General features: G+C 46.2%; 1 protein-coding gene across 1 annotated transcript in view; it reads left to right on the top strand.

The window, feature by feature from the left end:
- LOC142770362 (neprilysin-11-like) overlaps positions 1-9,804 on the top strand; it is a 31,834-nt gene extending 22,030 nt beyond the window's left edge. The window contains exon 3 of the mRNA XM_075872680.1: positions 8,399-9,804. Coding sequence (XP_075728795.1) covers positions 8,399-8,623 — 225 coding nt within the window. The 3' untranslated portion in view covers positions 8,624-9,804. The remainder of the gene's footprint in view (positions 1-8,398) is intronic.
- The last annotated feature ends 2,794 nt before the right edge of the window (positions 9,805-12,598 follow it).

Below are 12,598 nucleotides of genomic sequence, written 5' to 3'. Positions count from 1 at the left end.
TTGGTGTTGCACTTCCGAATGTCGCCTTGAAAATATTATGGGACAGGCTGATACAGGACCATGCTATAATTTGGTGCCCAGGCCACGAGGGTATCTCGGGTAATGCGCTGGCGCACAGTTTCTTGATTTGAGCAACCAAGTGAACAGCGACACCAATACTCAGTATGAACCTTGCACTGCACGCGATATACTCGAGCTGAATCAACGGACGACAAAACAGCGGTATGCCAAATCGTACGAATCGCATGAGGTTGACCAAGCTCGCCAGCTAAAACAAATTCAGCTTGACACCTATCTACATTTAGAAAGGTGGCATCGCATAAACCCTATTGCATATGTAAACCAATGTCCGTGGTGCGAGTCACGACCGACGTTGCAAACGTTACATGGGACTGCCGGAACAAGCCTATGGAGGTTCAGTCGCCTCTGATACTCCCGCTACTGGGGGAGCCTTGGGAGGCCGTCCTCGCCCGACCTGACTTGGAGACCCAAAGTGGTCTCCTGGATCAAGCCGGTGACGCTGCAGCGGCCACTGGTATTCTGGAACGGGGAAATCACCCTTGACATTCTCCCCTCCTTTTTTAAAGACGATAGTCTTTCTTGGGGACCTTCGACGGAAAAATTTTGGTCTGTCTGTCTGTACATTTATCTGTTTTTCCGCCTTAACGATACCTCAAACGGCACGAAACGGCCAACCCCATCCGCAGCGCCCACCAATATTTCTCAAGGTTTAGCGTTCATAGTTGTGTGATTGTCAATTAAAGAACCAATTATCGCGCACATCTGAGGCGCCACAACAACGCTTCGATGTTTTGCATGTCTGTCTTTATACTAGAAGAGGCACACACAAGTACTACTAAGGAATGTAGCATTTAATCACGCTGCGCTGACAGTGCAACGCGATGCTCAAAAAGGTGTTCCCTATGCTTTGCAACGACGTCACAGTGGTGGCACCTGCCCGTCGCCTTGCGTTCTACTCCTTATCACCTCCGAGACTGGCGCGCAAACGCGGATGTACCCTACTTTGAAAATGTTACACATCATGTGCCCTGACCTATACCCAAGTAATCTTTGTCCACATTGTGGGGAAATAGCTTCATTAGAACACATGCTCTGGCAGTGCACCAAATTCGCTCATATATCGAACATCACCTCTGCCAGATGGGAGGCGGCAATCCGCAGCTCATCCTTGGCAGATCAGCTCTGGGCTGTCCACCAAGCCCGCGAGGCGGCTGAGGAGCTTGGCATCTCAGTCCCCTCGTGGGAGCTGCCCGCAGCACAGTGATCTGTGTTTTGGAGGACCAAATAAAAGTTTATCCAATCCAATCCAAGACTGGCGTGCATCTTTTTTTTTCAAGCTGCACGCCTTCGTTTTCGAAGATAACTGCCAGATGGCACTTGTGTCTAACGCGCCTCGATGCGCTCATTTGACTCCGCTACACGCTCGAGGCACTCTAACGCAGCACCTGCAAAATACCATTCACCGATTTTCTTGCACAGAACATCAAATAAACGTTTTGTTCACTCTCTCCAGACGCAAGACTATCGTCTTTCGACGACATTTGCGGTGTAACATTCAGAATTCGAACCAATTTTTTCTTTTTTCTTTTTTTTCATAAACAAAAATGTATCATCATCAGCACGGTGTGTGCTCCTGATTCTGCTACTCAGTATGCGCGTCTTCAGTGATCGTCTGTTAATTATGGAGGGAAATAGCACGGTGTGCGCACCTGACACTGTTATTCAATATGCGCGTGTTCAACGATCGTCTGTTAGGGAGGAAAACACAACATTGTGTGCGCACCTGACACTGCTACTCAATATGCATGTCTTCAACGATCGTTCCTTATGAAGGGAAACTGCATGGTGTGCGCACCTGACATTGATACTCGATATGCGCGTCTTGGAGCAAAACAGCATGGTGTGTGCTCCTGACACTGCTACTCAATATGCACGTCTTCAGCAATCGTCTGTTAAGAAGGAAAGCCCCGCCGTGGTGGTCTAGTGGTTAAGGTACTCGGCTGCTGACCCGCTGGTCGCGGTATCGAATCCCGGCTACGGCGGCTGCATTTATGATGGAGGCGGAAATGTTGGAGGCCCGTGCGCTCAGATTTGGGTGCACGTTAAAGAACCCCAGGTGGTCGAAATTACCGGAGCGCTTCACTACGGCGTCTGTAATAATCAGATTGTGGTTTTAGGACGTCAAACCCCACAAATCAATCAATCAATGTTATGGAGGAAAACAGAGTGATGTCTGCTCCTGAAACCAATGCCAGCGCTAACGCATAGTGTGCTTCAGCAACGCGGGGCGCAGAGGTTCGTAGCTTCAGCCGCGAACGTGCGCTGGCATAACAGGTCCTGCTGTCCTCAGTTTCGCTCCAACAAGACACGACCTTCCCGTTTCGACATCTTGCTGTAGTGCTTACTGCGGCAGCTTTAATAATAAGGCGGAGCTATCACACTCGATGTAGTGGGTGGTAAAACATCGTTCGTTCATGCGGGAACTGCACAACTTCAACAACGAGTTGTCACGCTGTAACACTAAGCGAAATGCAAAAAAAAAAAAACATAACCACGTCGACAACTTTACGATGCTCGTTCGGTCAGAGTTTTTCACTGCTCTCGAGATGTTTTAACCTTGTCCTATAAGAGTGCGCGCCGGTGTGCAACTTTGGAAGTTATGCACTAACTGCGCCATGCCGCATTGCTTCTGTTGACACTCACAGACGGCGGCACCACCCCGTTTTGCGTCATTTCACCAATACATATCACGGAGCGAGATAGAATGTGTGAAGGGCGTGTTCGTATTGCACCCTGCTGTTCTGTCAATGATTTAGCCCCAGAGCGCTGGGCGTCTTTCGTCGTTTCCTAAGGAATCAGATGCTCGACTCCCGACGAAAAAACTTGTTCTTGAATGTTTTTTTTTATTTCTCATTTGGTAGCGTTAATTTTCCAACATTATACCCGTGATGGAAATACGTCGCTGAAGTCTTGGTGGATCTTGGCATAAAACACTTTCGTGTTACAAATTAGTTCATGAAAGGAGAACAATTACGTCTTATAAAGCAAATATTTTGCCGCTAAAGGGCACTGAAACACTTCTTTGAATATCCATGAAATTGCTTCATTGCAAAAGCGTATTGCTTCAACAATTCGACGCCGCCAAGGTTTTAAGAATCCGAACAGTACCAGCGGAGTTACAAAGATTTGTCACACGCTGCAATCGCCGTCTCTATTCTCTCATCCCAACGAAAGCGCTGGAAGCTAAATAGAAAGGGATGGGAGGGGCAAACAAAAACGTCACGTCACCTCGTGACCTTGAGTATTTTTTTCCCTTTTTTTATTTGAATGCGCAGCTTTCTCATTGCGATCGTGCCCACATGCGTGGACGAGTGACGGCCTCTCGCGGTAATCTCTGTAACGACCGAGCACGCCATGTTCAAATCAGCCAATAACTTATATATGGGTTTGCTGCGTCTGATTTTTGAGCATCTTCTGTCATTTTTCGAGAGATAAGAAAGTGATTTTCAGCTGACTTTGATATATTATTTTGAATTACTGGCCGCGTACTGCACTCTAATATTTAGCTTGCGTGTTGTCGCGAGCCTCTACTACCAATCGGCAACGTTTTCTGACCATGCTGAAAAAAATTGGCAGATCCCACGTACAGTGGTAATCGATGATACGTGAAGCACAAATGAGAAAGCTTGATATCTCCCTTTAAAATCAGCACAATGTTACGAGGTTGACGTAAATGATGCCGCACATGACTTCCATGTCATGAGTATCATGTTCCAATGTGTCATTTACCTTCGTCATCTAATCACGTCGCGTGATACCAAATTGAGTATATGGGGAGCTAGCAAACCGGCCGTGAGCACGCTATATAAGTGTGGTATGTTGTCATGTTCTTACATCTCACGCATGTTAGTATTATCATGTTTGCTCCAGTCACATACTTTAGTTATTCATTGACATCCCGTAACACCAAATTTGGTATATGTGGAGCTAGCAAAACGGCCGCGAGCGAATCATGAAAGACCAAATGTACTCCAATGTAGGGCTGACGTGCGCGAACGCTGGGCACAGCGACGCTACGTTAGCAAAACGCGAGCACTCTATAGTCAGACGCAAGGCGCGACCAGCATTCATCGGCGCGACCCGACGGCAACCGGCGCGAAATGCGACATGCTGTATTTCGCACCGATGCGTTACCGAGACAAGACAGCGTCTCCCTCTTTTTGTGATGGAGGGACGCCGGACGCGCTGAAACGTGCATGCGTCAAAGCAACGCAACGTGACGCGTGCCTGCGACTACAAGGTATACCGGTGCCTGGTGTGGCAACGCCGGCGTGACCCGACGAAATGTACGCTGGCGAGCACGCGCACGGCGTCCCGTCGAAATGTATTGGTGCCTTGACTGTCCCATGTAGTCATGTCCTCACGTGACGCGGATCTCATGATTATTATGTTTGCACCAGTCACATACCTTCGTCATCCATTGACGTCACGTAATACAATTTTGGCATATGTGAAGCTAGCGAAACGGCCGCGAGCGCATCATGAGTGTGGCATGTAGTCATGTTGTTACTTGACACGCATGTCATGATTTTCATATTTGGATGTGTCAATTACCTATGTCGTCCGTTCGCATCACGTAATGCCTTGTTTGGTACATGTAAAGCTAGCGAAACGGCCGCGAGCGCATCATGAGCGTAGCGTGTAATCATGTTATTACACGACACGGATCTCATGTTTATCATGTTTGCACCAGTATCATGCCTTCGTCATTCATTCATGTTCTATAGTACCACATTTGGTATAAGTGAAGCTAGCGACACGGCCACCAGTGCATCATGAGCTTGACATGTAGTCATATTGTTACATGACACGCATCTCATGATTATCATGTTTTCACCAGATTGATTGATTTGTTGGGTTTAACGTCCCAAAACCACCATATGATTATGAGAGACGCCGTAGTGGAGGGCTCCGGAAATTTTGACCACCTGGGGTTCTTTAACGTGCACCCAAATCTGAGCACACGGGCCTCGACATTTCCGCCTCCATCGGAAATGCAGCCGCCGCAGCCGGGATTCGAACCCGCGACCTGCGGGTCAGCAGCCGAGTACCTTAGCCACTAGACCACCGTGGCGGGGCGTGTTTGCACCAGTCAAATACCTTCATCATCCATTCACGTACCGTAATGCCATATTTGGTATATGTAATTCTTGCGAAACGGCCGCGAGTGCATCATGACCATGGCATGAAGTCATGCTGTTACATGACACGAACGTCATGATTTTCATGTTAGGGTCTGTCGCTTGTGTTCGCCATGCAATCATGTCATACCATACCAGTTTTGCAACATGCCATGTGAACTAAACCACTTCAAGAGATGCATGACCATGAAATATAAATCATGGCATTCATGACATCCATGTCATTATTTTCATCTTTAATGCGAAACATTTCTTAGTGAACTTCGGTGACTTTGAGCGTATCTATCTATCTATCTATCTATCTATCTATCTATCTATCTATCTATCTATCTATCTATCTATCTATCTCTCCTGGCCGTTTCGATAATGGTATCACTACCAAACTTGGAATGACATAACTAACATGACTGTATGAAGAACATGATTGACTAGACATAACATGAAGATCATGACATGAATGCCATGCATGTCCTGGTTTACATTTCATGGTCCTGCAGCTCTTGCGGTGGTTTCGTTCACATGGCATGTTGCAAAACTGGTATGGCATGACATGACTGAATGGTGAACACAAGCGACAGACCGTGACATGAAAATCTTGACATGCGTGTCATGTAACAACATGACTACATGCCAAGCCCATGATGCCGTCACGGCTGCTTTGCTAGCGTCGCATATACTAAATTTGGTATTACGGTACGTGAATGAATGACGAGGGTATGTGACTGGTGCAAACATCATATTCATGAGATGCGTGTCATGTAACAAGATGACTACATTGCATGGTAATGATGTGCTGGCTGCCATTTCGCTAGTTTCTGTTATACCATATTTTGGTATTACAGGACGTGAATGGATTACGAAGGTATGATACTGGTGCAAACATAATAAACATGAGATGCGTCTCATGTAACAAGACAACATGCTACGCTAATGATGCGCTCGTGGCTGTTTCGCTAGCTTCACATGTACAAAACTCGGTATTACGTGACGCAAATGGACGACATAGGTAAATGACACATAGAAACATGGAATCACGACATGCTTGTCATATAACAACATGACTACATGCCACCCTTGTGATGCCCTCGCGGCCGTTTCGCTAGCTTCACACATGCCAAGTTTTGTATTACGGGACGTCAATGAATGACGAAGGTATGTGACTGGTGCAAACATAGTAATCGTGAGATGTCGGTCATGTGAGAACATGGCTGCATGCCACTGCCAAGGTTCAATACATTTCGACGTGAGCGGTGTGCGTGCTTACCAGCGTTTATTTCGACCCGTAACGCCAGCGTTGCGACGCCAGGCGCCGGTCCTTATATACTCGCAGGCGCGCGCCACGCTGCGTTGCTTTGACGCATGCGCGTTTCAGCGCGTCCGGCGTCCCTCCGTCACGAAAAAGGGGAGACGTAGTGTTCTTTAGGCAACCCATCGGTGCAAAATGCAGCATGTCGCATTTCCCGCCGGTTGCCGCCGGGCCGCGCCGACGGACGCTGGTCGCGTCTGGCGTCAGATTATAGAGTGCTAGCGTTTTGCTAACGTAGCGTCGCTGTACCCAGTGTGCGCGCGAGTGAATGCTACATTAGAGTATATTGGGCCCCTCATAATGCGCTCGCGACCGTTTTGCTACCTCCACATTTACCAAATTTGGTGTTAAGTGACGTCAACGGATGACGAAAGTGTATCACTGGTGCAAACATGATAATCCTGACACGCGTGTCATGTAAGAACATCACAACATACCACGCACATAGCTAGCTTGCGGTCATTTGGCTAGCTCTACATATATTAAATTTCATATCATGTGACCTGAATAGATGACGAAGGTAAACGACACGTCTTAACGTGGTAATAATGACACGGAATGCATGTACGGCATCATTTACCTCCGCTTCGTACCGTTGTGCTGATTTTAAAGGGAGATATCAAGCTTTCTCATTTGGGCTTCACGTATCATCGAATTTGCACTGTACGTGGGATCTGCCGATTTTTTTTTTTTCAGCATGGTCAGAAAACGTTGCCGATCGGTAGTAGAGGCTCCCGACAACACGCAAGGCAAATATTACAGCGTAGGACATGGCAAGGAATTCAAAATAATATATCAAACTCAGCTGAAAATCACTTTGTCATCTCTCGAAAAATGACAGAAGATGCTCAAAAATGCCGTTTTGCTAGCTCCACATATACCAAATTTGGTGTTACGTGACGTCAATGGATGACGAAATATATAACTGGTACAAACATGATAATCCTGACACGCGTGTCTTGTAAGGACATGACGACATACCCACACTTATATAGCGTGCTCACGGCCGGTTTGCTAGCTCCACATATACTAAATATGGTATCACGTGACGTGAATAGATGACGAAGGGAAACGACACATCCAAATATGATAATCATTACGCGGAAGTGATGTACGGCATCATTTACTTCACCTCGTAACGTTGTGGTGATTTTAAAATGACATATCAACCTTTCTAGTTTGTGCTTCTCATGCCATAGATTCCCACTGTACGTGGGATCTGCCAATTTTTTTATGACTAGTCAAACATTTTTTTCATACAGTAATGTTTTGCCATACCAAGTTTTGTATCGATCCATTATCGAAATGGCTATGAGAGCTAAAGGCCGTAGGTGGCTGGATAGATAGATAGATAGATAGATAGATAGATAGATAGATAGATAGATAGATAGATAGATAGATAGATAGATAGATAGATAGATAGATAGATAGATAGATAGATAGATAGATAGATAGATAGATAGATAGATAGATAGATAGATAGATAGAAATGTGGTTCAATAAAACTTGTAGCTGGGCGAGTTGGTTCATAATACTGGGTAAACTGGTGTGCGCACAAAAAAACAGACAAACGACAGCAGAGAAGAGACAGGGACAAGCGCAGACTTTCAACTCTAAAGTTGAAAGTCTGCGTTTGTCCCTGTCTCTTCTCTGCTGTCGTTTGTCTGTTTTTTTGTGCGCACACCAGTTTACCCAATAGATAGATAGATAGATAGATAGATAGATAGATAGATAGATAGATAGATAGATAGATAGATAGATAGATAGATAGATACGTGCAGAGCCACCGAAGTTCGCTAAGAAATGCTTCGCATTTAAAAGTGTTGCAGGGTCCCTTTAGGCATAGATATATTCATTATTCCTTCCGTAGGCCCAGGCCAACAACCACCGCATCGCTGCAAGTGACGTCCGGTTGCTGGGCTTTCAAGACTTCAGCGACGAACAGACGTACTTCATTGCGGGATGCTACCTTCGCTGCGGCTCTGCGGAGGAGTCGTGCGCGATGCCGTTTCGCCACAATCGTTGGTTTTCGGCCGCCTTCGGCTGCCCCCCGAACACCCCCATGAATCCCGAAGAGAGATGTGCCTTCTGGTGACATGCATACACGACACCAGCGAATGGCGTCCCCTTGTGTAACCTCAAGAGGGGCACCATACTGAAGCACGCTGTAGTGCCGAGCGACGCCGCCGTTACAACCATTGTGTCAATACATAAATTAGTGCACAATGATTCAACTCTAAATGCCGGTTTCATTGAAGGTACGCCTACTTCTTTTGTGAGAGAACTTCTAGGTTTTGTACCGTGCGTGCATTTTCTGACGTATCTATCACGCATTTCCATGACGTATAAAAAATTTATTTGAGGGACACTTTTCGCAGAATTTAATGATGGCATTACGCTGTCGCATCCTCATTTTCACTCATTTCTCATGTAACTATCATGGGTCGGCACTTCAAGAGACTATTCAGTCAAACTCACCGCACCTTTTTCCAGCCTTCGCACTCACTTACGTGAAAACTCCATGCACTCACGCTCATCAGTACTCACATTCATACTCCCGACTCCTCTCTCATAGTCACTCACTCACGTTCATAATCAGGCGTACTCACACTTGTACGCCCTCAGTCACGTTAACAATCATGACTACTCACATTCACAAGCTCTCACACACATTCATACTAACACCTGCGCCCACTCATTAGCATTCACTCACGTTCATACTCACGACTACTCACACTCAGTCACTCACTTACGTTCATACTCATGTCTACTCACATTAGTCGGCCGTCACTCACGTTCACTTTTACGTTCACTCACACTCATGATAATCATGTTCAAACTCACGACTACACACACTAACTCTTACTCACATTCATGCTCACACACATAAGCACTCACCTTCATGCTCGTACGCCTAACTCGTGCTCATATTCACTCACTCACGTTCGTACTCACGCTAATAACCCTCACAAGCACTTACTCACATTCATGTGTACTCACGTTCACACTCACGTCCACTCAAACCCACACTCACTCACTTTCATACTCGCGCCCACTCCCTCTCAAAAGCACTCACTCACGTTTTACTCACACTTACTCACATCCACGATCAAGCACTCACTTTCATAATCATTACTCCCAGTTATGAGTCCTACCGGTCATACTCTAACTTCTCACCCTCATAAGTGCTCACTCACTTCCAATCACACTCATGAGTACTCATGCTCACTCTCACGGCTATTCACACTCAAAAGTACAGTTTGTGGGGGTATCGTGGCTGCTTGGCCCAGAACCCCGCAGGGAAGTCGCGGAGCCAGACCACGAACCTTCTTTATTGACAGCAACCCGGGCCGCAACCGCCCGCTGCCAGCGGCTGCCACTTGCCACCCAGCGCACACCCGATTGTCCTCGTCCTTCTCCTTTCTTCTACGGTCGGCGCGCTCGCGGCCGCCGCTCCCATACTGCCACTTCTCTTCGCAAAAAGTGGAGAGGAGATACCGCACAGATGAAGAATGTTTGATGTGTTTGGCGACTGCCAGTATTGCGTAAGCTTCTCTTGTAAAAATGCTTGCATCAGGATGAAGAACGCTAGCCTCGGAAAAGGATTGACCTACCGCTGCATATCACACAGAAATGTTGGACTTTGAGGCATCGTTAAAGATCTCAGGGCATGTGTATTTATGTTGTAGGTGTAGGAAGTGTGTATGTATGTGTGTAAGTGGGTCGTGCTTTGTGACTTCAACAAAAGAGACATCACAGTCTATAAGCTGCCACTGCCACGGTGGCAGATATGCTGCAGGAGCCATCAAACTGTGTTGGAGAAGAGGCACGCCTTTTTTTATCGGCCAGGCCCTTTACATGGAGCGAGCAGGGCTGCCTCAACGAAGGACGGTTCTCGAACAAGAACAAGACAAATAAATAATTGTGATATGAGAGGGGTGTTTCTTGTCTTCTTTCATCTCCAGAAAGTACAAAAAGACAGGTAACATTTTTGTAGGTGGAGTGACTATTCATTCGAATCCACATACAGGCTCTCCAAGGGGCTAGTTCGAAAAGCGTCCGTAGAGAGCCGAATGCCTAGATGGTGGACAGGGTCGAGAATCTTCAAGGCTGATGGTGTTGCCGACTGATAGGTTATAGCACTGTAATCTTTGCATGTGCGTACGAGGCTTTTATATTAATTCATCAGACATTTCTTGTCACTGCCCCACGTAGTGGGTGACAACACTTTCAAAATATTCATTGTTTTAAGCACCTGTCTTTTACATAGCTGATGTGTGGGATTAGAATTAGTTTGGTGTCTATTATTAGTCTAAGAAACTTGTGCTCGGTCTTCACTGACAGAGGTTGACCATGCAGGTCAATTTCGGGGTCAGGATGGAGGCCCCTCTTTCGGCAGAACAAGACGCATGTGCTCTTTTGCGCGATGAGTATAAAACCACTCTAGTTGAACTTTACGTTGGCACATTGAGATGTTGCACGATTTGGAAACAATCTTTAGATCATCGGCATATATGCAATAAAAAATATTACGTGGGGGAGACAGGTTCAAGAAATTGATTTTAACTAAAAAACGTGTGCTACTCAATAGACCTCCTTGAGGCACTCCTGTTTCTTGGGCAAATATTCGAGATAAGACTGTGCCAACTCGGACACGGAATGTACAATTGAACAGGTAGCTTTCGATGATTGTCAGCATTCTATCCCGCACACTTAAATGTGACAAGTCTCGCAATATGCCAAAGCGCCATGTAGTGTCATATGCCTTTACCATATCTAAGAACACGGAAAGAAAAAAATGCTTATGAAAAAAAGCGTCGCGAATTAGTGCCTTGATACGGACAAGGTGGTCAGTGGTGGACCGAGCCTCTCGACACCCACACTGGTATGGGTCAAGTAGGCCATTAATATCAAGGAAGTGAATCGGGCGCCTATTAATCACTTTCTCAAAGACATTGCAAAGACAGCTGGTTAACGCTATTGGCCTGTAGCTGGAAACTGAGGCCGGGTGTTTGCCTTGTTTTACAATTGGGATAACGATAGCTTTCTTCCAGGCTGAGATAGCTCGCTAGAATACCATGTCGCATTATCCAGGTAGAGGAGAGCTTTCTTGGTTTCAGTGGACAGGTGTTTTAACATTTCATATTCCACATTGTCCGGGCCTGGGGTAGATTTATTGCAACAGGTTAAGTGAGGCTTGTAGCTCAGCCAAACAGAATGGTTCATTGTATGCCTCATGTGTTGGGGGTTGGCACTCTAATCTCTGTTTTTCTATTCTGGTTTCGTGTCGTCGAAACGCTTCACTATAGTGTGATGAGCTGGAGACCTGTGCGAAGTGCGCTCCGAGAGTGTTAGCCTGGTCTTCCGAACTCTCCCCTTATGTGTTCCCTAGAGTAAGTGAATGTGCTTTTCCTCCTGCCACCTTACCAACCATGTTCCAGCCTCTTGACTCATCTGTGTATGAGTTAATGCCTGATAAAAATTTGTGCCAGCTTTCCCTTCTCGCCTGTCGGCGCGTCCTCCTTTCTTGCGACTTGATGTTCTTAAAGTTTACAAGATTATCGACTGTGGGTGAGTCTATAAGAAACTTCCAGGCCTTATTTTGTTTTTTCCCGCATCACGGCACTCATTATTCTAACATGGGACTCGTCGTTTGCCTGACGGTTCACATGTTTGGGGAATACATTTCGTTGCTGAATCAACCAAGAAAGCTGTAAAGCAGCACACAGAAACCTCAATGTTCAACGCCGCCATTTCAGTCCAAATTAATAGAGTCATTTTCTGAAACTTTTCCCAATCGGCTTTGTCGGTGAGCCATTTCGGAACCTGTGCATAACATGTATTTGTTATTGATGTGCTGACAACGATAGCAAAATGATCACTACCGTATGGATTATTATTGACTTCCCATTTGTGTAGAGGCAGGAGTGATGGGGATGTTATGCTGAGGTCTATTGTTGAGTACGTATTGTTGGCGATGTTGTAATATGTTGGCTCTTTTTGATTCAGGAGGCACGCACCAGAAGAAAAAAGGAACTATTCAATCAGGCGACTTCGCGCATCGCAGCGA

Source organism: Rhipicephalus microplus, chromosome 1 (genome assembly GCF_043290135.1).
Source record: "Rhipicephalus microplus isolate Deutch F79 chromosome 1, USDA_Rmic, whole genome shotgun sequence".
Classification (NCBI taxonomy): Eukaryota; Metazoa; Arthropoda; class Arachnida; order Ixodida; family Ixodidae; genus Rhipicephalus; species Rhipicephalus microplus.
The sequence above is the reverse complement of the archived record's forward strand: the minus strand, read 5'-3'. Positions and strand labels throughout refer to the sequence as shown.